Source organism: Stenella coeruleoalba, assembly GCF_951394435.1.
Source record: "Stenella coeruleoalba genome assembly, chromosome: 9".
Lineage (NCBI taxonomy): Eukaryota > Metazoa > Chordata > Mammalia > Artiodactyla > Delphinidae > Stenella > Stenella coeruleoalba.
In genome coordinates this window covers 51,411,229-51,438,873 of record NC_137155.1, presented here as the reverse complement: position 1 = coordinate 51,438,873, position 27,645 = coordinate 51,411,229, and the positions used below count along the sequence as shown (strand labels likewise).

Sequence of the window (27,645 nt, the reverse complement as noted above, 5' to 3'; positions counted from 1 at the left end):
TCAATTCCAGCCCCCAATTTCTTATTTTTCAAAAAGGGAATATCTTAGGATATTGAATGACAAGTTACAGCTGACACATCAAGGGAATGGAGATACTTCTTACCGAAGTAAGGTGACAGACCCAAATTCAGATTTTTAAAGGAAACGTTCACAAAATTCCTGGACCTCTCAGGTCCTCCATCCCCGATGGGCAGGGATTAGAGCGTGCCTGTTCCCTTTCCTCATACTCATTTGGATGTGCCTCCGAGAAGCCTACCGAGAGAACTTACTGCCTTGCCTCTGCAGTGGTGAGGCAAAATGACTGTAGTCTTGACTCCTGTCCAGAGAAGTCAAGCAGCCAAGAGCTTGGCTCACCAACTGCTTTGATGGTAATGGCGGAGAGTTTCTTTTGTTTGGGGATTGGCCTGCACTATCGAATTTGCCCAGGTAAAGTCTACATGAGGGTTTCCCATGGCCTGGAGGTGGGTAGTATATGAGGAAGAGCTCACCTTGGATTCAGTCGAACAGGGCTACAGAAAGGGATCAAGGGGCCTGATCCACAAGGACAAGATTTATGTGGACCCCGATTTCTGGAGGTAGCAAGGGCAAGGAGAGTCTAAATCTACCACTCAAAAAGAGATCTATCCATTAGGAAACCAGAGGTGAGAGGCTCCAGTGATGGGACTCTTCCAAGTACCCACAAAAGCACCTATGAGAGAGTCAACCCTAAATATTTCTTGATCCCAGGACCTCATACCTAGCCCACCAAACAAAGTTCAAGTAAGGATTTTCTTATTATCTTTTTCTTTCTCCCTTTCATGCTCCAACCAAACCTGGAAAGGTCTAAAGCCAAGGTTAGCAAGCTGGCAACTAAATCCAGCAATAGCTGAGAGAGGGGAAAAGATGTAACTCTTAAGTTAAATGCAGAGTTTCAATTATTATACAGGAACCAACACTCTAATTTCTGAATCCAGACAGTGTTTGGGGCCTTCAAATGTCTTCAGGAATGCTTATTATCTAAGAGTGAGTGGAAATCTTAGAACTCTAATTAAATGGTGGGGGGGAAGCTTCCATCATTGAAAAAATTTAAAGAGATAATGGGAAGCAAAAAAACCCCCCATATATATATATATATGTTTTATTAGGTCTTATGCTTAGGGCTTGTTCAATGTAAAATGTAATGAAAGCGTAAAATATTTAATTTAAAGAGATAATGGGAAACCAAAAAATGTGTTTTATTAGGTTTTATGCTTAGGGTTTGTTCGATGTTAAAGTAATTTAAAAAAATCATTCACATATAAAGCTTATACCAGCTCTATCCTATAATGCTCCCTAGAGTAAACAACTTATTCTTTACTCTCTCTAGACATAGCCTTATCCTCTCCTTTGTTCAACTACTGCCATGTCCTTCTAACTCATCAGAAACTCTCTTAGCATTCTGTTAGGTCAAGGGATGGTGGCGGGGGAGGGGGGGGCTATGCTTAGTGTAATTGCAAAACATTGTGGGTTTCCCCCAGCCTAAGTATTGTCACATACAAGGGTTAGAGCCTAACCTTTCTTACTAAGAAGTATGTAAAAGCATTACACAGAATAAAAAGTTCTATGGATTATATTAGCTTTTGATATCTTCATTTTTTTCTCCTTTGTTAGCATTGAGTTTGGTCAACAAAAATGGGGTATATCTAATATATCTAATATCCTCTCTAATAGATATTTCCAAGTCAAATAAAATATGGTCTGAGAAAAGGACCTAGTGACTGCAATCTTTGTGAAATAGTAAGAACAGAATTAAAGTTCTAGTGAGTTAAAGACTGAATGGGAGATAAGGAAATAGATATAAGAAATTAATACTAAAATATCTGGGAGCTCTGCAGTAACCAAATGAAAGATTTAGTGCTGTTGCAAGAACTAGACTGAATGAGTAAATGAATTCAAAGTTCAAAAGGAATTATTACCGATTTAATTTTTTAAAAGTATATCTCTTTTAAGTGTCTATGACCCTTAAGAAAGGTTCAAAAAACTGTATATATTTTATACTCTATAAAACTATTTTTTTAACATCTTTATTGGAGTATAATTGCTCTACAATGGTGTGTTAGCTTCTGCTATATAACAAAGTGAATCAGCCATACGTATACACATATCCCCATATCCCCTCCCTCTTGCATCTCCCTCCCACCCTCCCTGTCCCACCCCTCTAGGTGGTCACAAAGCACCGAGCTGATCTCCCTGTGCTATGCAGCTACTTCCCACCAGCCATCCATTCTATATTTGGTAGTTATACTCTATAAAACTCTTGAACAAAATGAGTTCTCAATAAACTTCATTTCCAACCATATCCTCCAATAAGTTATGTGTTCTGCACCATCTCAGAGTATATTCTCTGCCATGAGTCTAAGTAGGCTATATAATGAGTACAATGTGTACAAATGCTGTTTCATTCCAAAGCTGTAGCTTAGCTTACCATGTACAGAGTGATAGTCTAACACACATGCCTAGGACAATGATTTACATATTCTTACAATACCTTTTTCTAGAAGAGAATATTTTAGCTGATTAATTTATGATGTGGTAGTAATAAACAAAATAATACAGGAATAAGCTAATATAAACATTAATTTCCTTATTTTGAATTACTATTCAAATTATCTGAGAATTCTATTTCTCAGTAAGTGGTTACTGCTTTATGAAATATCAGTAATAAGTAACAAAGAAAATGGTTTAGGTAAATGAGAATTCAATACACTACCAACTTTCCTGCTGCATGAGTACCCTTGTTTTGGACAAGCAGGAAGCATCATTATCAAAGGCCCTTCTGATAATTCCACTGCCATTCTTATACCTGTAGATGATTAAAAGAAAGTATAAAAAAAAAAGAGCACTCAGTGACTCATAGTATAGCAGAAGCCCCTTAAAACATTTTTCTTCCTCTAGTACAAATGGTTGACAATGGGGGTCTTCAAAACATGATTCAACTATTTCTTAGGATTTCTATATATATATTTCTAAGAAAATAACCTTTCAGTGATACCCTTCAAATTAAAAACAGGGTGCATTAAAAGCAAAGCAAAATCATGTTTAATAGAAATAAGTTTTTTCCACTCACTATGAATTCAGGTATCAATAATATTAAAATTTGCTTCTTTCATTAACACAACTACTGTGCTTAATTATTCTTACTTAGTTATTCCAGTAACCAAGGCAGTGTTCTAGCACATAGCTGAGTGTGTGGGACAAATTAGGAACTTGGTAATTGTTACATGAATGAATAAATGAAGAAACTATAAATCCTTAGGAAGAAAGGCAATAAATCCACTTTTTTTTTCTTCACATAGGCCTTGTTTCAGGACAATCATTACATCATCTGAGGCCCTTACTTTGACAATACTACATTTTAACTTAGAGATGAAGAACTTAGATGGTATATAGCTCTCATTCGTTTAGTCCATTTACTTTCATCATCTAGGAGAACTTCGTTTTATCGTAGAGTGTAAGACCCCAATTTATAATGATTCTCAGAGTAACAATATTTTTAACAGTATGAAACTAAAAGAATATTTACATTAGTTTTGGGGATTATAAGGCTGTGAGTGAGAATAACTTTATGCCCCACTTCAGGTAATTCATATGTCATAGGAATTAGCAATCTAGCTATTGTCTTTCCTAAAAAAAAAAAATTAACTAACAAATATTCAGAGAGTATATATTGAGCCAAAGGACCTATTAGGAAATATAAAAAAGGGTAAGGTGTAGACATCTGAATAGTTGATGGTAAAATATCCCCCTTAAAAAAAAATCTTTTCAAGATCAAGGTGGCAATAAGATATAAAGATGGAATGTCCAAGAAAGGAACTTTATAAATGTTCCCATCTGAGACATGGATACAGCAGTCATGCTGAGCCCCTGAGGGGATCTTGAATCCAGTGATCTGATAAATCTGTATGTTTAAAGGGAAAAAAAACCCCAAAACTCCTCTGGAGATCATACGGATAAAGGACTATAGTGAACAAGACCGTTGTGTTGTATTATTTTCTTTGTACATGAAAGCTAGTGAAACCTGCTAAGTTGGGTTATAGAATCAATAAAGTAATTAAAGTTAGACTGAATCTTATAGAAACAATGTCAGCTGCTACCTTCTCTTATACAAAGGATACCAAAAAGCCTCCGCTTCTTTCACATATTCCCCCCCATGGAAGGATCTCCCACACTCACGCTTGAATTTTTTTACTAGAAGGTAGAGCCTTTTATTCATTTCACAATTAGAGATAAAAACTAAAAGTAAATGCCCTGAGAATCAACACACTGACTTAAAATCACATCAGCTTGTAAAATGCAGGTATCGAAGCTATGCCCGAGATCCAGTTTTGATAGGTACTGTGAGGGGAAAGCAGAAGGGTACTTAGTACCTGTAGTAAGAAGAGGCAATTAAAAGAAAGGGTGTGGGGGATGCAGAAAAGGGAGGTTAAGAACTAAAAAAAAACCCCAATTATTTCAACGTTCTATCCTTGGGGTGGCTCCAGAAGAGGAACTGCAGAGAAGAAGCATTTTCTTAGGATATACTAGTAAATCCAATTTAATGATTACTTCTTGCTAACCTATATCATTATAACAAAAATTATAGATGATGAAGAGTATCAGAAAGTTAATATCACAGCAAATGCTGAGGTAAATTACCTCTTGAGTAACTATATTAACAGAGAGAAGCGGGATGATTATAAAATAGCATTATAAAGTGCTAGACTTCTTAATTATATTTGTTCATTTTATGCTTAAAGTAATAAACTACACTAAAATGTTTATTAGATTAAATGTAATGTGGTATTCAGGATTGAGTCCTGGAACAGAAAAAGGTTATTGTTGAAAAACTAGTGCGATCAAATAAAGTCTATAGTTTGGTTAAGGGCACTGTAGCAACATTAATTTCCTAGTTCTGACAAATAGTTATACAAGACGTTAACTTTAGGGCAAGCTGAGTAAAGGGTATATAGGACTCTGGGCTATCTGTAACTTTCCTGTAAATTTAAATTATTCCAAAATAAAATGATTATTAGAATGCTTATTAGTTATTTTTATTAGAATAACTCTAGTTTACAACATTAAAAAAAATCAAATTGTATGTATGCCACTGGCTCATTTGAGACTATCGCTTATTATGCAAAATTCTCTAGTGCCTGAGTTTAATGGTTTGCCTGTACTTTAATCTGAGCAGCCATGGGGAAGGCATTCTATCCACTCAGTGGCAGAACTAATAATAGTTTCTGTCAGTAATGACTTATGCATCAGGGTCATTTCACCTCATGTTCATTTTAGCCGAACACTTAAAGGGGACGATTTACATTTCATGTTTCTTTTACTATCTGGTAACCAGAGCTGTAATAAATATTTCAGGCACTGATGGTGTTTTGTTCAAGAAAAATATTATGTTTTCTTATTTGTTTATAGTACCTAATGTTCCTCAGTATTTTGAGATGTTTTTATATCAACTTCCCATTTATTTTTATCTGCTGTCATTATGTTCCCATGTAAATGTTATGACAAGGAAAACAGTTTGGGCTTGTGTTCACTAATAAAAAAAATAAACCTTAGAAAATAAATAAACAGATTGGGCTCAGCATAATTCTGAGATTGTAAGACCTAGTAAAGATAATAATCCAAATGGCAGCAAATGTTATTAAGATTAAACTAAACACCTACTTAGTAACAACCTAATTTCTTCCTTCCTTCCTTCCTCCCTCTCCCTCTCCCTCCCGCTCCCTCTCTCCCTTTCTTTCTTTCTTTCCCCTGCCGCGTGGCTTGTGGGATCTTAGTTCCCTGACCAGGGGTTGAACCCGGTCCCTCGGCAGAGAAAGCGCCGAGCCCTCACCACTGGACCGCCAGGGAATTCCCATCCTAATTTCCTGATTAATTAATCATTACAGGTTAAGTGACAATTACAGTTTTATTGATGGGGGTGGGGTAGAGGGAGGTTCAGTAGCAGGAAGGGAATCAAGACTGAAAGGGATAGTTCTTACACCGTGTATTTCCTAACAATTACTGTCATAAGTGAGGGGTAGAAATAGGAGAAGGATTCTCAGTTTTGAGTTCAGAAAGATTATTAGGCTGGCAGCGTAGTGCAGGGCCGCCTAGCAGGGCTGTGTACCTCTGTCCACCGCGCGAGGGCAGGGGGAGACGGGGTGGGTGGGGCGGACGGAGACGCAGTCACTCTGCTGGTCCTGCCCAGCTCGAGAAAAGGGAATCTAATTCTCACAAAGGCGCGCTGCAAATGAGAGTTGAATAATGACCCATAGTATCTACCGGACCCCTAGAAGCTACTATCTGACAAAGAGTTGCAAGATTCCTTCCCCACAGAACACAGTGAAATTCTTACAGATCTCAGATCCTGACCTTTGGGTCCCAAATTTTAAATTCATTGTCTCTTGGAAGATTTTGCTGGATATTACTCAGCTGGTCAATGAATTAACAGCTTTTTTCCCAGTTGAGTTTCTGAGTCTTTTACGAGTTTGCTTTTATTGTCCGTGGGAGGCGTTTTGTTTTGTTTTTCCATTCTGCTTCGCCGAGAGTAGATTGAGGTATCTTGTGGTTTCCTTAATTAGCATAAAAACTCCTCCAAGGCAGTAGAGTCTCCAGTGCCATCCTATTCAGAATATTCCTGAGGCACCTATTCCGCACCTGACTGTCCCCTGTCACATTGCCGCTCAACATTTCCTCAGCGTTTCACTCCGCTTGCTTCTTAACAGACACCACCTTCCCCTTCCCGTGGGGCACAGCAAAACGCATGCGCACGTTTCCGTGAGCGCGCGCGCCTTACGGCCGCTGAGGCTAACCTGCGGCAGCGTGCGGATACAAAATAGCAGCGGCGGGTGGTGGTGACGTTAGAAGAGCGCGCCGCACTTCGGTGCGAACAGCTTCCGCGGGAGTGAATTCTCGACCGTCGCGGGCATGGTGATCTGCAGTCGGGTGTTGCTCAGAAAGGTCCGTGATTGGTGCCCCTCAGACTGATGTCCGACACCTGGTGCCTCTAGCCCCACCTGAGGGCTCTGGTTCTTCTTCGCCTCCATCCCTCCCCACTGTTTTCTTCCTGGGGGCCTCTTTCCTGCTTCTTTTCTACCATAGTCCTCTCCTTTTCGCCCCTCAGGGAGTCGGGCTTGGCCTGTAAGGGGTGAGAAGGGCGTGTCTAGTCTACCGGGCATGGTTAGGACGGTTGTTTGGAACAGGGTTTGAGATTTTTCAAGGGAATTGTGCGCACGTGGGATGAAGAGCTGGGGTAACTGCCTGCTGTTTATACATGCAATACGGTGTATGTGAAGTGTAGGTTTGACTTTTTCTTTTGGCTCAAATAGTGTATTTTCCTCCTTTTAAATAATAATATCCATAACTTGTTTTTACATATTTTTTCGTTGAGTGCATTGTTATTAAGAGCTTTCTAAAGACAACTTTTCATCAGTAAACGAAAATAGGTAACTGACTTGCCTTCTTGCAAGAAACTAGGTCAGCTTTTGTGCAGTGCGGGTTTTAGAATCGTTTCTGTAAAAAATTTACAGTTGCTTTTCAAATATAAAAACCTCTTTAAGATCCTTACTAGCAATGTTTTTTGAAACCTGCCGTCATCAGGTTTGGTCATTACCTTATTACTAAGGACGAGATTGAGATATTACTTTTAAGTTTGAGTTCTAAATCTATGAACCTGATAAATCTAGAGCAGTAAAAAATGTGTCACATATTGAAAGGAACTTCAAAAACAGGAGGTTTCTTTTTGTCGGAGGAAAGGCATGGTTAGTAATACCATGGTTAGTAAAGTTTTACTTTATTTTCCAGAAAATAGGTGGTCAGAAGAAGAGAGACTTGTGAAGGATAGTACTTGGGCATACAGGATAACTAATCTGTAAGCTAAAAAAATGAACTACTGCATTTTTTGCTGGATACGTTTTTAAATGCTAGCTGTGTAACTTTACTGCCATAACACTCACTTCCAGTCAATGTTGTTTGCAAGGGGAATCTACCTCTTCACTTACTTGTGATGCATTTCTGATCTAGCTCTACCCAGCCAAAGCATAAGTTCGTCAGCCTCCAGAGAAAAATACTCTGGCTAGCCCTTAAGTTCATGTTTTGTATATTCCTTCCACCCTTACAATACTCTGTTTCGTGATTATATTTGCATACTCGCTTTGAATCTTTGCTGTGTAACTATCCACTGCAATCTCAAGTCTAGACAGATTTATCAGAATCAGCAAAGGAGCTTTTGATAAATGTGCTGGCTTACCCTATTCTCATCCCCTCCTCCAGAGTATCAGAATGGTCAGTGGAGTGTATGCATTTTTGAAAAAAGTTCCCAGATGTTTTCGATACTTAAAACTATCCTAAATGATTAAAGGTTATGAATTTAAGAAATTGTGAGGAATTTTGACAGCCCAGGGGGTTAAGACATAGGATCTTACCTGCAAGAAGTTCTTGATTTAGTGAGGGAAACAGAAATAAACCCTAAATACAGTGTATGATTTCTAGAGATCTAATAATAGCGATATAATCCAATTACTGAGAGCCCAGGAAAATCAATGGTAAGTGTTGGTTAAAGGAATTAAGAAAGACATCGGAAAATATGACATTCAGGTGGGTTTATGATAGAAAAGAACAAATGACATTGTAAGTAGATGAAAAAGCCTGAGCAGAATGCCATGGAGAAGTGACAGTATATTGTGTAGCATAGAGCAAAGAGAGGAAGAGGATATAGGAGGGGTTGAATGAATGGAAATGAAATGTGAAGGGTAGGTTAAGAGATTTGAATATAGCATTGAGAATTTTAGACTTTATTTCATAAACAGCAAAAAACCATGAATGGTTTTTGAGTAAGGGAGAAACATGTTGAGAGATCAGATCCATTGTCAGAAAAATCGCTCAGGCAGTGAGACAGAGGATGTGTTGAGGAAGGAATGACTAGACATTGAAAGACCAGTTAGGAGCTAATGTAATGATCAAGATACTAGGGTAGTTAGTTGTGCCAAAAAAGGAAAGATAGTAGGGCTTCGGGAAGAGAAGCAGGTATAGTCTAAGATCCCCATGTGTGGTCTCAGTGAGTAGATAAACTATCGTTTCATTATTTGTGAGAACATTGGAGGAACAGAATTTACCTAGGGAAAAGTTTGGTTTTGTTATATAACATGTATTTAGGTGACTATTATCCTTTCAATACCTAAGAAGTTATATATTTGAGGGGTTTCAAATATAAGTTAAATACTGATCTCGTTCTCAGTTGCTTTAGACTATTAAGCTCACGTCTGGTGGAGATGTTCAACTAACTGGGATAGAGAATATCTCACCTAGGTGATAGTTACTGGTACAAACTGAGATCACCCAGGGGAGAAAGTCTAGATTGAAAAGTGGGCCAGTGTCAGAGACCTTCAGGATTGGAAGGACAACAATTGAATGTGAAAAACAGGGTCTTAAGAGAATTAATCTAATGGGAAAGTGAGGTCAGACAGGAGGTAAACTAAGAAAAGACAATAAATGTGGCATACGGAAAGCCATTTTTTTTTTTTTAGGAGTTTTAGTGGCAACAAAGAACTAGAAAGGAATTCAAAATTGGTAAGCACATGTGGTATACAAATGTCCTCTTTCTCTTTTTAAGTATGGAGACTTCATTGATAACCTGAGACTCTTCACCAAGGGAGGAAGTGGTGGAATGGGCTACCCTCGCTTAGGGGGAGAAGGTGGAAAAGGTGGTGACGTCTGGGTTGTAGCCCATAACAAAATGACTTTAAAACAACTTAAAGATAAATATCCTCAGAAACGGTTTGTGGCTGGAGAAGGAGCAAACAGTCGGTAAGTATTTAACTGAATGGTTTTGTATGAAATTAATTGCCCCCGGAAGAAGAAAAAAAAAGTTGAGATAAAAATTTAATTGGTAATTTGAAGTAAATAATATCCTGGATTTGTAACTGAGCAAAAATCTACTATTTTTGTCTCTAGTAAATATAAAAGATAGGTACTATGGAATGTTTTGACGTTTTTAAACTTTTTATCCTTTTCTTCTCCCAGTGTCTGTTTATATTCTTTTATACTTCCTTTGTAGAACCAGAAAATGATCTGAATCTCCACTGTTTTCTTCTAACATTATCTTTGACAGTCTTTAGGAAACTTTCTAGAATCTTAACTGGCTACTCCACCCCACTGCCACCCATAGTTCTGCCAGCATCTTGTAGGCAGTACTTAAAATTTAGAGCCTGTTTGCTGCTACATCTCTTGAATGTTTTCCTTTTGACTCTGTTTTGATTTTCTCTCTGACAGCAAAATCTTCCCTTTGTTTTTTGTTAATGTTTGCTATTTTCTGTGGAACATATTATGTTGGCCTCAAAATATGAGAAGAATTTTTTCTTTCATTGTAAAGAAAACGAAGAAAAAAAATTCTTAAAGCTTCCATCAAAATGCAGTCTGTGGTTCCTCAGGCCTCTGTCATTCTGTTGTTCCTTAGGAGGTGTTGGTATAAAAGTTAGGCTTTCTGTTCCTTTTTTCTTTCCCCTTCCCAAGGAAGTGTTTGGGTATATTTTTTTTGTCACAGTCGTAGAGGATGGAATGTGTCACTTGCTTGGGGGATGAGTGTAAGCAAAGGATAGAGCCTGGATATAGGCTAAACACCCTGTAACACAGGGTGAGGAATGCCCCCAACAACAACAACAAATTATCCTGCCCCAAATATCTAGCAGCATCCTCTGCTGGTAAAGGAATCCTTAGAGAAACCCCTTACATTTCTTTTGAGCATTTTTGTTTATGAATAGTCTTTACAGGGCAAATTTTGAGAGCCCTATATTAGAATTCAGTAATCAAAGCTTTAAGATCAGAATGTTGTTGTATTATTTTGATGTTACCGGTAGAAAATAACTGCAGTTTATATCCTAAAGTAAAATTTTTCATCATTTTATAATTTCTTTTGAAAATTAAGGTTGCTGTGATTCCAGCCTTATTCTGTGTTTAGATAAGTGGTATGCTAAAGATGGTGTATAACGTTTAAATGTTAAGAAAGATTTAAATAGAACAGTTACTGCGATTGTGTGTTGGAATTTTTAGAATGTAGAGGCTTAAATCTAAAGGATCAATAGGAGCCAACTGGATGAAGGGGAGGAAAAAGCATTACAGGAAAGATATATTGGAAATAACATAAATTATTTTGTCATTCATCTATTTAGGTATTGTGTTTTTTTTTTACTGTTATTGTCACAATGCAGTACACATCCTTGTGTATATAATAGTTTACATGGTTGTTCAATTTTTTTTTTTTTAGGATAAATTCCCAGAAGTGGAATTACTAGTTAGAAGCTTGTACCACTTTATCCTCTCTTGAGCAGTTTAAGAATCGCCATATGAGCCTCCTATAATTAAAGTACTCTCATTTCAGGTCATTTTTTAAAAAGCCTTGTTATTCACTGGATTTTCCATTTTTTTTCTAGTTTATTCATGTTGCAATGATCTCTTCCTTTCAAACGTACAATATTTTAGTTCATTATGAGTTAAAATGACTTTTGGTAGTTAGCTTAGTAACTTAAATCATTACTTAATATTATTTTTATTGAGATACAGTAGTCTAAAATGCAAATAAATAAATAGGGATAATTTTGTTTTTTCTCCATTATTTGGCCATTTAACATCTGCATTATAAGAATTGGTTGCTAGTCTTCTTTGTATACCATTGTATTTGCTTGAAACATCAACCATTTAATCTAGCAGATTTTCTTTATGTTAATTTAGCTTTATTTTTTTATAGAGTTAGTGCACTGAAAGGCTCCAAAGGAAAAGACTGTGAAATTCCTGTACCTTTGGGTATTTCAATAACTGATGAAAATGGTAAAATTATAGGTAAGTGTATTGTAGATTCTAAGGTTGTGAAAAATGTGCACGTTTTCTAAAATTGAGATCTGTGGGGAATAGCACCTCTTAAGTTTCAGGATTTTTTTTAAACATTAAGTATTTTAGCTGCTAGTTTATAAAACAGCTTTTAAAAACATTATATAACAGTTCAGAATTAGCTGCTAGATTTAAAATTATTTTAAAGATGTAAGAGTATTTACTCGGTTTTAAAACAAATAACTAGCATTTTTTTCAACCACTTGCAAAAGTGTTTTCTTGGAGTCAGATTTTTAATAGAAACTTGATGCTATCGTTTAGCCCTTTAGATTTGTAAACTGGAATTTCCTGGCATCTGTTTCTGAAAGAAAAATGTCGTTAGTGATTAGCTCCACTTACTAATCTTTGCTTTAAGTATCTTTATCTCTCTTTTTAAGGAGAACTCAATAAAGAGAAAGACAGAATTTTGGTAGCTGAAGGAGGTCTTGGTGGTAAATTACTTACAAATTTCTTACCATTGAAAGGCCAGAAACGAGTAATTCACCTTGATCTAAAACTTATAGCTGATATAGGCTTGGTAGGGTAAGTATCATTCATATTTTTATTTTTATACTTTCAGAGAGATAGTTCATGAATAGGAAGTAAATATAAATGTTAATTTGGGGCTAGCATTATTTCTAATTCATGGAATTTGTGTATTGTTTGTGTACTTTAAGAAAATGCTGCTTAAAAAAAAAAAGAATATGCTGCTAATATTGCCAACATAGAGTTTCATAGTCACTATTCATTTGTCGAAGATCATAGCAATTGAATAGGGCAGTGGAAATGTTAGAAAATAAATAAACACAGAAAAGTCAATCAAATACAAAAGAATGTTACCAACTATTAAAGAATAAAATTAGAAATCCAAACAAGCCACATATTAAAAAGTGTATGGAAGGAAATAAAAAGTAGGGGAAAAATGACCAAGATATTCTTACAAGTCTTAATAGAAGTATTGAAGTATCATTAATCAGATGGCTAAAGGCCGGTACAGATGATCTCAACCATCAACTTTACACACTATTGAGCACTAAGCTGGATCTTGCTATGACCGTTTCCCTATCCTTCACTCTCTGTTTAGGAGCTGTCCATTCTCAGTGCTGCACACCTTCCAATGTTCTCCTCTTCCACCAGCCTCCATTCTTTCATCAAACAATGCTACTTAGCTATAGGGTTTGCAGTGCTGGCACATAAATGGAGGGAGATAAATAGCAAGATAGAAAGTAGATAAAGGAAGGGAAAACTTCAGCTTTGCGTGTCTCCTCTCCCTCTCTGTCTTCCTCTCCCAAGTCCCACTATAGCATTACACAATAGTCAGATGGAAGGCCTTGGGAAAAGGGAGGGGAAACGGCCGCTCTACTCCAGCTGCCAGTTCCATGCCTTGCTTTTCCATAGCTTCTTTCTAAGCTCTTTCATCTTCCTCTTCCCGCATCTCACTGCTTCTTTACCACACTCTTCACTCTGAATCCCTCACCTCTTTCCATGCCTGTTTAGGTCTTACTAGCAGTAGCTTAGAGTTCACAGAGGCCTCATTCCTGCTGAAATTGTAACAGAGAAAGATGTGATCCTGGCATTTAAGCTTGCCATTCACATTTAATATTTTCAATGAAACATAGTTATGAGGGTTATGAGTCATAGGTTCTGTAATAATATATATTTTTAGGAACATTATGGACTTAATAGGGTTTTGTGGATAAGACTGAGAATCCAGCCATTCACTTTCTTATTTTGTAGGAAAATGTGTTTCAGGTTCCATAGAGACACCTTTACAGCCTAAGAAGAACATAGCAAGGCTGAGTAGTGAATAGAAGTGGGATGGCGATGGCAGACTCAAGTGAGACTGTTTGGGTTAGAATCTCAAATCCTCTGGAGGCTGGCTGGATGGTTTTGGATACAGTCTCTCTAAAGCCTTTTTTTTTTTTTTCTCATCTTTAATAGTGGATGGCAGTAGTTCTCACCTTAAAATGTTATTGCTGAGTAAGATATTGCATTTGCAGCATAATACATGCCTTGGATTTATGAATGCTCAATGAATGAATGGTAGCTGGTATCATCATCATTGCCAACTTATTGGAGACCACATATAGTGATACACTAAGCTTTTCAGAAGTGGACTTGATATTAGTCAATAGCAAGCATCATGATTCTAGAGCACAATGTTTAACATGTATGCTACTGCTTTTAAATTAGGTAACTATTCTTAAAAAGTTGCTAATGTGAATACCAGCATAAGCAGATGTCCTTTTAGCCGGTTTCAGGAATGAACTGAACATTAGAAGAAAGATATCATATAACTAATACACTTGTACTGCTGTTTTCAAATCTGGTCTTTGCATAGGTTGGATTTCAGCCTCTAAAATTTTCGTTAGGTACTTGTCAATAAAAATCTCAGGTATCTGTTCTTCACCTGGTAGCTTCCTTTTTCTTCTTCTATTTTGATATCTTTGGAAATAGTTGCTTGCATTTTTCTGTGTTTAATCATTGTTATGAAAATATGAGGATATTAGAAAGAAATAAGCAAGTCCAACTAATGATAATCATGGCAAAAATGATTGCAATTTGCTTTTCAAAAAATTACAAGAGCCTAAGTGTAACAGGATATAAGAAAATACTGTATTTCTAGGGGAAACGAGTCATTAAGAAATCTCACATAGTTTTATTCTAAATTTATTATAGAAATATTTTAATGAGAAAAATTGTTTAAAGATCTCCATTAAGAGCATATACATTTTTATAGAATTCCAAATTAATATTTGTAAAATATTGCACCATTATTCCAAATGAAAATGTGGCAGAGTTTTGAAAAATCTTGATTTGAATGAAAACTGTGAAGACAGGGATCACGTCTGTCTTATTGATTGCTATATTTCTCCTGCCTAGTATATTGCCTGGCCCAAGGCAGTGCTCAATAAATATTTGTTGGATAATTTTTTTAAATTGAGATATAATTGACATATAACATTATATAAGTTTCAGGTGTACAGTGTAATGATTTGACATTTGTATATGTTGCAGAATGATCACCACCATAAATCTAGTTAACATCTGACACCATGTATAGTTACAAATTTTTTTTCTTGTGATGAGAACTTTTAAGATTTACTGTCTTAGCAACTTTAAAATATACAATATTATATTATTATTATTTTTTTTTTCCAGTACACGGGCCTCTCACTGTTGTGGCCTCTCCCGTTGCGGAACACAGGCTCTGGATGCGCAGGCTCAGCGGCCATGGCTCACGGGCCCAGCCGCTCCGCGGCATGTGGGATCTTCCCGGACCGGGGCATGAACCCGTGTCCCCTGAATCGGCAGGCGGACTCTCAACCACTGTGCCACCAGGGAAGACCTACAATATTGTATTATTAACTATAATCACCATGCTGTACATTATATCCCCATGATATTTTTTTTACAACTAGATTTTTTTTTTTTTTTTTTTTTTTTGGCCACACAATGTGGCTTGCGGGATCTTAGTTCCCCAAACAGGGATCGAACCCAAGCCCTCAGCAGTGGAAGTGCAAACTCCTAGCCACTGGCCTGCCAGGAAATTCCCCACAACTGGATTTTTTTTTTATCTTTTCACCACCTTTGCCCACTTTGTAACCCTCTCCCCCCACCGCTGACACACACACACACACACACACACACACACACACACACACACACACACACACACACATATTTTCTGTATGCATTCATCCATTGATGGACACTTAGATTGCTTTCACATCTTGGTTGTTGTAAATAATGCTGCAGTAAACATGAGGTGCATATATCTTTTTGAGTTAGTGTCTTTTTTTATTTTTTTTGGATAAACATCCAGAAGTGTAATTGCTGGATCATATGGTAGTTCTATTTTTAATTTTTTGAGGAACCTCCATACTGTTTTCCATAGTGGCTGCACCAATTTACATTCCCATTGGTTGAATAAATTTAATGAAAATATCTGAATGAAATTTAGGAAATCATCTCTTAAGTGGCTCCCATTCCTAGTACTTTCTTTCATCCATTGTGGGCCTTTCTTGAGGGATATTTAGCAATAAAATCAAGGCCTTTAAAACAGCCATGTAGTTTAATCTAGTATTTCCTTATCTAGAAATTTACCTCAAGAAAGAAATTAAAGGTATATGTAAAGGTTCACTTCAGCGTTTAAAGTTTTTTTAAAAAAGCTTGACAGGGCTTCCCTGGTGGCGCAGTGGTTGAGAGTCCGCCTGCCAATGCAGGGGACACGGGTTTGTGCCCCAGTCCGGGAAGATCCCACATGCCACGGAGCGGCTGGGCCCGTGAGCCGTGGCCGCTGAGCCTGCGCTTCTGGAGCACTCAACGGGAGAGGCCACAACAGTGAGAGGCCCGCATACTGCAAAAAAAAAAAAAAGCTTGACAAATAATTAGTGCTCATTTGCAGAAAGAAAAAAAAGAGTTGAATGTTAAAATCGCACCATTTGATGTTAAGGTGACTTAACATTGGTGTATGTCTTTCTAGCTGTATGCGTATTTTTTGCAGAGTTATTTATAACAGTAAAAAATTTGAGACCACCTAAATGCCTAACAATAAGAAATTAGTTAAGTAAATTGCACTACACCCTTGAACTGCATTCACCTTATATAATTCAGTTTAAAAGGAGGCCGACCAGCTGTGAATAGTCTTTCAGCAAAAAAAGGAATCAAAGCTGAATCTGATCAAGGCTTCATATCTACCAGTTTATAGGAGCATGTTAACTGACATCATGGGCATCAGCAGAAAAATCCAGACTATGGCAAAGAAGCTACAGGACAAATGGCCCAGTTTCTTTAAAAATAAAATTGCAAAGGGGAAAAACCTGGAGAGGGAGCCTGTACCAAAAGAAATTTAAAAGGCACATCAACCAACTGTAATATGCAGACCTTATTTGGGTCTCTGTTTAAAGAAACCAACTTTACAAAAATTATTAAGAATGTATTAATATTTGTTTAAGCTAGGTGATGGCTAAATAGGATTCATTACTTTGCTAGTGAAATGTCCATATAAAATGTTTGTTTTAAAAAATACAAAAGACAATATATGAAATATTTTGTCAGTATTTGGCTAGAGATAGTGAATTGCAGGTATTTTTATTAGTTTCTTTATGTTTTTCTATGATTTACAAGCTGTTTTTTTTTTAACATTATTTGATTTACTGTCAATACTGAAACATCCTTAGTGTTCACCATAAATTTATCTTTACCTTTTCTATAAGTATATTTTGTTCCTCAAGTTTTTCAAGATTATTTTAAATTTATAGTCTACTTTTAATCCCAGCAATATTCAAGAAGTCTGCATCTTGAAATGTTAGGAATTCAGAGATAAGCAAGTATTTATAATGCTGATATTTGTTGTAATGTATAAATTTATTTTCTTGTTTCAGATTCCCAAATGCTGGAAAATCCTCTTTGCTAAGTAAGATTTCTCATGCAAAACCTGCAATTGCAGATTATGCATGTAAGTATAATTTGCTTTGTTTTTTTAATGTGTAGAGGCAAATTTTTAAAGACTAATCTTTCTTTGAATGTGAAAAAAATGATAACTGGGGTAACCTTAGTTTGAAAACTCTTGGCAGACAGAGTACATGTATTTCCCATTAATCTTTGAAACCTTTATAGCTCTCAGCAAAGTTCCTAGTACTGCTAATTAGACACTTTGTTGCATTTATTTGTCTATTGTATAATCATTATTCAGTTTAGTTAACAATTTTATGAGCACCTACCCTTTATCAAACACTGTGATAAATGCTACGAAGGCAGAGATCAATTCTTTCATTCATTTAGCAAATAATTATTTCTAGGAACTATCAATAACAATAAATTCTGGAGTTACAAAGGCTGGTAAGCAGAAGTGAATACTTCTTTTGTTTTGATTTTTATTGAACTTACAGACAAGTGGGGGAAGGCACATATCTCACTAATGAATATAAGAGAATATAATATGGTTCTATGAAAGAGTGTAGGTGACTGCTTTAGATTTCTTTGGGGAAGTGTGATGGTGGGGCTGAGATATGAGCAATAAATATGAGTTAATTGGTGACAGACAATGGAGGTGAGAGTCTTTCAGTCAAAGGAAATAGCATGTGCACAAAGACTCTGTGGTGGCAGGGAGTAGATTTGTTTGTCTAGAGAACATGTAGTAAGGGGAAGAGGGAATCAAGATGAGGCTAGAGATGCAGGTGGAGACCTGTGATACAGGCCATATAGGCTGTATTTGATCTCTGTGGCTTAAGAGCAGTTGATAGCTTTTTAACAAGGGAAAACAGTGATTAGATATGCTTTTCAAAAAAGATCTATTGGCGTGTAATGTAGAACATGGATTGGTGTGGGACATAAATGGATCTGGAAAGAACAGTTAGTAGAACTGGCTACTGCAGTAGCTGGATGAGATATAATGGAAGCTTAGACTAAGAGTAGTGAATGGATATGATAGGATCTTTACCATCATTAAACAAAATGGCACAGAATGACATTAACATGGAAAATAAAATTAAACCATTCTAAAATTGATAAAGTAGAGTTAATTTTGTACTAACTGCTATAAATCACATGGCCAATATTTATTGTTACAATACAGGGGATTCTTGAGAAGGAAAGAAGACGAAAAGCAAAAAGTCCTAGGAAGGAGGCTAGGGCAGGATTGATGAAGCGTGAGGATAACTAAATGAGAAAGGACCATAGAGAGATTTCACCCACAGCCCAAGTGATAGAAACCTAAATTCTGCCCCCACCCTCAGCACCTTTACCATGCTCCTTAAAGTTTGAGACAGGGACTTTGAGGCCCACTAATTAAATTACACCTGTGCTTTCGAAGATTATAAAAATCTATATTTTGTCCTTTTCCAAGTATATGATAAATAGCAAAGATAATTATACCTTTAATTTCAACAAATGAGAACATAATCTGAATTAGGTTGTTCACAGAAACGAAATATTATTTATTTTATACATGACGCTAAGACAATTTTGAGAGTATAAACCTGTATTCTAGCCTCAATTTATTATTGTTTTTCTTTTAGTTACAACATTAAAGCCTGAACTCGGAAAAATTATGTATAATGATTTCAAACAGGTAGGTATTTTTAAAATAAGACACTTGGTTAGTAATGAAAGTACTTGCCTTAGTGCTTAGATTTTATAATATTTGGGAGTTTCTGTGGTGTTAGGGGGAAGCAGTAGCAGGATTTTGTTTTTGATAAGTGAAACCATGATCAAATCAATTCTGCTGACCACAATCAGAGTAAAAATATTGTATTAGAATATAATTTCTTGTTCTTCTAAAGTTTGGGTCTAGTTTGTCGTTACAACATTTATTGTATCTTAATTGCCTTAATCAGTTTGTCCTCATTGCAAGTCCATATTTTACTGCCATATTTGATTATTGATTTTCATTTCCTAAAAACATTTTCTAAAGTTCATGGATGTAATTTTACTCCAACTTACTGTTTAAAAAAAAATTTTTTTTAATTGAATGGGATCCTCGTCTTAACTAGCTATTAAAATTTATTTTTCCCTGCTACGGAAGAACTTTTGAATAATTAGAATAAAAACAAATTAAAAAGGAAAGTAACAAAATTTTAAAAATGTTTAATGTATGATCAGCAGGTGCATCCCTTGGTATTTACCCAAATAAACTGAAAACTTATGTCCACTCAAAAGCTGCACACGGATGTTTGCAGCAGCTTTGTTCATAATTGCCAAAACTTGGAAACAACCAAGATGTCCTTCAGTAGGTGAATGGATAAATAAACTGTGTACATCTCAATAATGGAATGTCATTCACACTAAAAAGAAATGAGCCATCAAGCCATGAAAGGACACAAAGGAACCTCCAATGTGTATTACTAAGTGAAAGAAGCCAATCTGTAAAGGCTACATACTGTATGATTTCAACTATATGTCATTCTGGAAAAAGGCAATACTATGGAAATAGCAGAAAGGTCAACGGTTGCCAAGGATTAGGAGGAAAGAAAGGTTGAACAAGCAGCACACAGGATTTTTAGGGCAGAGAAACTATTCTGTATGATACTAGATACATGTCATACATTTGTCAAAACCCATGGAATGTGTAAAACCAAGGGTGAACCCTAATGTAAAGTATGGGCTTAAAGTGATGATGTATCAATATACTTTCATATAATCCATTGACATAATTCAAAAGACATAGAAGATGTATATTTATAATAGTGGTATAACAGTAAAAATTTTTTAAAACTTCGACAATTATATAGAATGTTAAATAATAATTAAAATTATAAGTACAGGATAATATGAATTTAGAGAACAATATTTAGAGGAAAAGACAACATTATTGGTAATTTTTAAGGGAAATCAGTAGAAAACCTCTGAAGAGAATTTCAGGACATGAGACCTACATGTACATTGCTTTGTCACATAGCTCCAACTTTCTTTAAAACTGAAATTTTTAACCACACAGGCAGTATGTGTAGAGCAGTGTTTCTCATCCCTTACTGTACATCAGAATCATCTGGGTAACTTAAGAACAACAATGATAAATGAAGCTTGGGCCCCAGTGATTTGAAACCAAACCCCTTGGGGATAGGGCTTGAGCATCTGTCGTTTAGAAAAGTTTCTTAGATAATTATGATGTGCAGTGAGGTTTGAAAACCACAAGAGTAGAATAATGGTTAGTAACTCTTATAACCTCCAAAAGGAGTATAGTAACACTATTTCCCTTACTTTTTAAGAGTGGTTAATAGTTCTGGTAGAATATGAACAATAAAGAAACAATGGTACCAAATAACCATTTACATATAGAATAAAACTTAAAACTACAGAGCTATACTAAGTCAATGTCTTCTGAATTAATATCCTTGTATATTTTTAAGAATTTAGAAAATTGAAATTCTTTGAAAAGTTCATACTGAACAATATAATTTATGGAATTCTAAAGCGAATTTATGTGATTAGTAAATGTTAAACTAAGCCATAAAATTCCTAGATTGTTAAAGTAAAAAATGGGACTAATTTCTGATAACAAAGGACTTTGATTCTTAATACATTTATTTTGTTATAAAGGTGTCCTGACTTTATAGAGATGCAGTGGTAATCACAAATTAAGAACTGTTTATAATTGAAATATCATGAAAATTGTTGGATGTAATTGTGGTTTTCATTTTTTTTTTTATTATCATACCATTTAATTTTGTGTTAGATATCAGTAGCTGATCTTCCTGGTTTAATAGAAGGAGCACACATGAACAAAGGAATGGGCCACAAATTCCTCAAGCATATAGAAAGAACTAAACAACTACTTTTTGTTGTAAGTCAGATGCATATCAATGTAATGTTTAAATGAATGTGAGAACCAGTGAATTTAGTTTTCCTAGAAATTTTTTATAATAATAACATTTAAAGATAAAGTAGCAGCATATACTATTCCACTAAATCTATTTAGATAGGGGTCAGATACAGTTAGTAATCTTTATTTATAATATGGGGATGGAAGTGGCATTGTTTCCTATGTCAGATTAAAGTTTCGCCATACTTGTCAGGTTTAATTCATTAAGATTTTCAATATACTACTAAATTATATAGGATCAATTTCCTACTTCATTTCTGGTGTTCAGTTATATATGAGATTGTCTGTATTGATATAAATTGTTTAATCTGTACTAGTTTCTCATTAATGATTGTGGTTTTATCAGAATAATTATAATTATCTTAAAACATCAGTTTCTCTCATTTCGAATTACTAAATTACCAGTAGAGTATAAATTGAGAAATTATTTTTAGCTTGAGCAAGTAAAACATTTCAAAACAGAATTGTATAGCTGTTGTTCTTATGTTAAAAGCAGACTTTTTCCCTTTTTATTTTTTTAGGTTGATGTTTCTGGATTTCAGCTTTCTTCCCAAACTCAGTACAGAACTGCCTTTGAAACCATACTACTGCTTTCAAAAGTAGGTTTTCTGTTTTATATCTGGTCTAATACGTAGGCACATAGGACTGTATGGGATAACGTATGATAATTCGAATAAATATATAGTCTGCCTCTACCTTTTTTTTTTTTTTTGCGGTACGCGGGCCTCTCACTGTTGTGGCCTCTCCCGTTGCGGAGCACAGGCTCCGGATGCACAGGCTCAGCGGCCATGGCTCACGGGCCCAGCTGCTCTGCGGCATGTGGGATCTTCCCGGACCGGGGCACGAACCCGTGTCCCCTGAATCGGCAGGCAGACTCTCAACCACTGCGCCACCGGGGAAGCCCTGCCTCTACTTTTTAAAGCTGTGATGTTAATTAAAAAATTATCTAAACTTGCTGTCTCCAGTTTTGCGATGTTTACCTGTTCCTCAAACTGTTGTAATCATTAAAACCTTCCTTGATTCCAAATCCCTGTTACATACTTCTCAAACTGTATCTTGCTTAACTTTTATTCCTACTTCTTAGACTATTTCTCAGCCTACTTTTTAGGTTCTCTGATACTCAGATATTTTACTATGTTTTAGATCAGCTGCCTATTGGACATCTTTGATTGGATGTCCCATTAACTTCTCAAATGTAATATGTATAGAACTGAACTCCTTTTTTTTTTTTTTTTTTTAATTCTCCAGCCTCCCCCAGAACTTTACTGAATATGTAAGCCAGAAACCTCGGTGGTAGTGATTCTATCTTTCTTACCACCTGTATCAAGCCCTGACAGTTTTATATCTTAAATTTCTCTGAAATGCAACTACTTGTCTTCACCCACACTGTTATAATCATCAACTCCTCTTGCTAGAATGTTCTAAGTCCCTCCAGCTTGTCTCCCTGCTTCCAGTCTTAGTTCTCTCCAGGCCATGTTTTATATCACAGCTAGAGTGATCTTTGTTAAAGAACCAAGCAAATGTTTGTTCCCTGCTTAAAACACTTTGGTGGTCTCCCATTGCTGTTAGGTTAAGTCTAACATGAACATGGTTTACGAGGTCTGGCAAGGTTGGGTTCTTACCAAGCACTGTATCTCTATTGTTCTCCTCCCTCCCCCCACCCCTGGCCACACCCCATACATTCTATATCCAGCCAATGATTTCTCTCTAACACAACATGATGTTGTTTATCTTCAGGACTTTTATATCCTATTTCATTTGCTACTTTTTGCCTGTTATTGATAACACTGCTGTGAACATTTGTGTACAGGTTTTTGTGTGGATATGTTTTCATTTCTCTTGGGTATATACCTAGGAGTGGAGTTGCTGGATAATATGGTTATTCTTTGTTTAACATTTTGGGGAACTGCCAAACTGTTTTCCAGAGTGACTGCAGCATTATACCATTTTACAATCTTACTAGCAATGTATGAGTTTCCAATTTTTCCACTTTAATGTCAACACTCATTATTGTCTTTTTCTTTTAGCCTCCCTAGTAGGGATGAAGTGGTATTTCATTGTGGTTGTGATTTTTTTCTTTTTTTTTTTTTTTTTTTTTTTTTTTTTTGCGGTACGCGGGCCTCTCACTGTTGTGGCCTCTCCTGTTGTGGAGCACAGGCTCTGGACATGCAAGGCTCAGCGGCCACGGCTCACGGGCCCAGCCGCTCCGCGGCATGTGGGATCCTCCCAGTCCGGAGCACGAACCCGCATCCCCTGCATCGGCAGGCGGACTCTCAACCACTGTGCCACCAGGGAAGCCCTGCATTTCTTTAATGAGAAATGATGTTGAGAAATGTGACTAATGATGTTGAGCATCTTTTTATGTGCTCATTAGGCATTTGTATGTCTTTGGAGAAATATCTGTTCACATTCTTTGCCCATTTTTAAAATGGGTTGTCTTTTAATTGTTGAGTTGTAGGAGATCTTTATAATTTAGATACAAATCCCTTATCAGATATATGATTTGCAAATATTTTCTCCTATTCTTTCAGTTTTCTTTTCACTTTCCTTAGGTTGTCTTTTGAAGTACAGAATTTTAAATTTTAATGAAGTCCCCTTTGTTTATTTTTTCTTTTGCTCATGCTTTTTGTCAGATATACGAAACCACTGCGTAATCCATAGTCACAAAGATTTACTTCTAAGCATACTTAACTTTTTCCAAGAATAATACAGGTATAGCATTAAGCTGTCACTATCTAGTTCTGAATTTTATTTATGTGCTTACTAGACGTCCAGATATCTGTATTTGGCTCTAGGCACAAAATCACAACTGTCTCTAGGATGTCATATGAGCTAAAATGTATTAACATATGACTTAACTAGTAAGCATTTTCTGCATTTCCTTTGTTAATTAGTTTTGTGGTTATTGGGACTTACTGCATTTCAGAGGTGAGAATGGGCCCTAGATTACCCAGGCCTATAAAGTAAAGAAAGACATTACCAAATAGGTCATTTATATAGATATTTTAATAAAATTATTTGGTTTTTCTCTTTGGCTTAAAGGAGTTGGAGTTGTACAGAGAGGAACTTCAGACAAAACCTGCGCTCCTGGCAGTTAATAAAATGGACTTGCCAGATGCCCAAGATAAATTCCATGTATTGATGAACCAACTCCAGAATCCTAAAGGTAAACCCATTCATTCATTTAGTGCCAATTTAATGAATACCTGCTATTTGCAGAGAGTGCTAGGTACTATAATCAGTGGAAAAGAAAACTGAAAGTTGCTACTCTTAAAAAAAAAAGTATGTTTGAAGAAAGAACACATACCATATGAAACTTCTAAATAACACTGTAAAAAATAATATCCCATTTCAGAATGTGTGATATGGACAATAAGTTAGAGGAGACAGAAGGAAAGAAAGATTAATTGGAGCTGAAAATGTCAGGCATCATCAAGAAGTAAAACTTAAAGTGGGCTCTTAAAGAGTTAATGGAATTTGGATCAGAAGAGAATAAAGTCAGCATCTACCTGTGAAGTCTGTTAACATATTTCACCAGTTCTAGAACTTCATTCCCCTAGTACATCATGAATTTTAAAACAGAGCTAGTAGTTCTATAAAGAGGTATGTATCTTTGCAGTGCCAGGTCTGTAGATCTCCAAAGAGTACTGATCTTCTAAAAAGAACTTGAGTCACTATGTATGTGTGGTACAGAATAATAGATGCTGTTACTCCAAAAGGATTTGTTTGAAATTTGTTCCTAAATGGACCATTATGTGTAAAGAAATTTAAAGGGATTCTCCGTAGTTTTGAGTATTGACCTTTGCAGAACAGTCTCTATCGTACAGTGATGACGCTTTCATTTTTCTGAGTCTAGTAGAGGACCTTTTGCACAAATGAGGAAAGTAGGGTGGAAGGTAAGTAGTTAACATGTTTTTAAATAGACCTAATCTCTCTTTTTATCCTTGGGATAAAAATTGGGGAAGCTAAATTATAAGGTACTAGGACTACCAGGCAGCACCAGAAGATCCTCTCTCCCCTCTCAAAATCTACCCCACAGCCCGTATAATTTATATATTGGGCTGTCCTTGAGTTAATAAGTTACCTTGGGATATAAATATTCTCTGGAGTATTTATAAATAAACCTTTATTCCTTAATGTCATTTGCTTTATGAGGTCATTAGATCTATTTGCTGGCTGGTCTTGCAGAAAAGGGAACTTTCAGAGGAGGTACCACAAGGGAGGGTAATTCAGGAGTTTGCAGCTATTTTGGACCATCATAAAACAATGTAGTCCCCTCAGTGATAATTCCTGAGTTAGCCTCTCAGACTTCCTTGGGGGTAAATGAATCTCAGAATCCAAGCTCTGTGTTTGTTTGGCTAACCTCTTTTAGGCAGCCTTTCCAGTTCATGTCAGTGTTGATCCATCCCATCAGTATGGCATCCCTACTTCTGTTGCCTTGGTGGCAGGGAAGAACGAAAAGTTATATAATGGCTGTCAGCCCCTGTGGGGTGATAGATTGGATTCATCTAAAATGATGAATTGAACTCCTTGAACTCTTTTCAATTTTAGTATGGCTCACAGCACCAGTGATGATAAGCCATTAGGAAAATTAAAGGCCACCTGTGTGCTGAAGCAAGCTAGAATATCCCAAATCACAAATGATGTTATGTTATAGGAAAGTTCTTTCAGAAAATCTATGTTGTCTTACTTTATTGAACCGCCCCAAAACAAAATTTATTGCTTCTGTAAGTAAATCATCTTCTGTGATTCATCTTTTACTTACACTTAATTTTGTTTAAAATATATTCATGCAACAAATATTTATTAAGTACCTGTCACGTGCCAAGAACCTTACCATTGTCACTAGTAAAAACCAAAGGTTCTGAGACCTTATTAGAAAGAAAAGGAAAAAAGAAATTTAAAATGCTTAGTTTTTGGTTCACTGGTTCAAAAATCAAACCTCTAGCATAGTTTTGACTTACTTTCAGAGACAATGAAAATCAGCCTAGTTTTGTGTTCTTTGTTTCAGATTTTTTGCATTTATTTGAAAAAAACATGATTCCAGAGAGGACCGTGGAGTTCCAACACATCATCCCCATCTCTGCAGTTACTGGAGAAGGAATTGGTGAACTAAAGAACTGTATAAGGAAATCTCTAGATGAACACACCAACCAGGAAAATGATGCATATCATAAGAAGCAGTTGCTTAATTTACGTATTTCCAATACAATATCTTATAGTGAGCTACCATCAAAGAATGCTGTTACTAGTGCCAGAATAGATATAACTTGAATCTGTTAAAAGTGATATTGAAATTGCATTCATTTGGAAGCTTTTCCACAGACATACTTTTTAGAAGGTTAGTTGTTACTAACCTGGTGTATATGCCATCATTCAAAAACCATACTTTTTAAAGATGTTTTGTACTTAAGTCTATCAACAGTAAAAAAAAAAAGTAACTGGAAAAAAAAAAGTAACTGAGGGTTAAAAATGACAGTTTATAATTTTATGGCCAATTCACCTGTAATAAAATCCTATAATACTCCTGTACGTATGTCTCTAGTGAGATCATTTTTTTAATTATATAAAGGATTCCTTATGAGCAACTAGGTTTTGTTTGTTTGTCTTTAAGTCTGTCATGTACCTGGTTCTACTAAATATATAATAGTTCTCTTTTTTGGAAAACCTCAAACCCTAAATTTGAACATATTCAGTGATAATAAAGACCATTGATAATCAGTAGATAGATCTTTGCGATTTCAGGTTTTGGAAATTTTTCTTTCTTAAGTATAAGAGTATTTTTTTTTTTTTTTTGTGGTATGCGGGCCTCTCACTGTTGTGGCCTCTCCCGTTGCGGAGCACAGGCTCCAGATGCGCAGGCTCAGCGGCCATGGCTCACGGGCCCAGCTGCTCCGCGGCATGTGGGATCTTCCCGGACCTGGGCACGAACCCATGTCCCCTGCATCAGCAGGCAGACTTTCAACCACTGCGCCACCAGGGAAGCCCCAAGTATAAGTGTTTTTTTCTTGCTTTGGACACACTGATGTATGTCTCATTTTATTGTGTCCTAGTCGTTTCACTGTCTACTTTCATATTTTAGTAAGGAGAATAAATAGGAAGTACAATATTAAACAGTATTATCCATCATCAGTATATTCTCAGGAGATTATAATTTCTAAATTTCTGCCTGACTTTCAAAAATACTTACATATTATACATTTTCTCTTAATGCATTTTATTATAAAATATACATGTTAATTGTAAAATAAAATAAAATTTAAACTGCAAAAGCATATAAAGTAAAAAAGAAAAGTTCCCATCTTTCTGCATCAGGCTCTCCAGTTCTCAGAGAAAACCACATGTTCTTGCAGAATTTTTTAATGCATATATCTTTTTGCCTAAATGAGTTCATTATATAAGACTTTCCAAGGTTTTTTGGTTTTTACAAAATAGTAGCAAGTTAATGAGCTTCTAAAAATTATTCTTCA

The 27,645-nt window shown here is 36.0% G+C and overlaps 2 protein-coding genes across 4 annotated transcripts in view; one reads left to right on the top strand and one right to left on the bottom strand.

The window, feature by feature from the left end:
- Window positions 1-6,798, bottom strand: part of FAM237B (family with sequence similarity 237 member B) — a gene marked incomplete at its 3' end in the record, with an annotated part of 111,636 nt that extends 104,838 nt beyond the window's left edge. For all 3 annotated transcript variants that reach the window (XM_079931437.1, XM_079931436.1, XM_079931439.1), the window contains exons 1-2: window positions 6,347-6,798; window positions 2,729-2,821 (exon numbers count right to left, since the gene is read on the bottom strand). The remainder of the gene's footprint in view (window positions 1-2,728; window positions 2,822-6,346) is intronic.
- A 53-nt stretch (window positions 6,799-6,851) lies between these two features.
- On the top strand, window positions 6,852-26,707 carry GTPBP10 (GTP binding protein 10). Its single transcript, XM_079931431.1, has 10 exons — window positions 6,852-6,951; window positions 9,602-9,795; window positions 11,732-11,823; window positions 12,249-12,393; window positions 17,238-17,311; window positions 18,873-18,925; window positions 21,029-21,136; window positions 21,697-21,774; window positions 24,218-24,341; window positions 26,187-26,707. Exons 1-10 carry the CDS (start codon window positions 6,919-6,921, stop codon window positions 26,447-26,449), a joined length of 1,164 nt encoding a protein of 387 aa, XP_079787557.1. The 5' UTR covers window positions 6,852-6,918; the 3' UTR covers window positions 26,450-26,707.
- The last annotated feature ends 938 nt before the right edge of the window (window positions 26,708-27,645 follow it).

Coding starts and splice junctions, on each gene's coding strand:
- GTPBP10 (XM_079931431.1), top strand. CDS start 6,919: ATGGTGATCTGCAGTCGGGTGTTGCTCAGAAAG. Junction 18,926..21,028: donor TGTATAATGATTTCAAACAG/GTAGGTATTTTT, acceptor ATTTTGTGTTAG/ATATCAGTAGCTGATCTTCC. Junction 21,137..21,696: donor CTAAACAACTACTTTTTGTT/GTAAGTCAGATG, acceptor TTATTTTTTTAG/GTTGATGTTTCTGGATTTCA.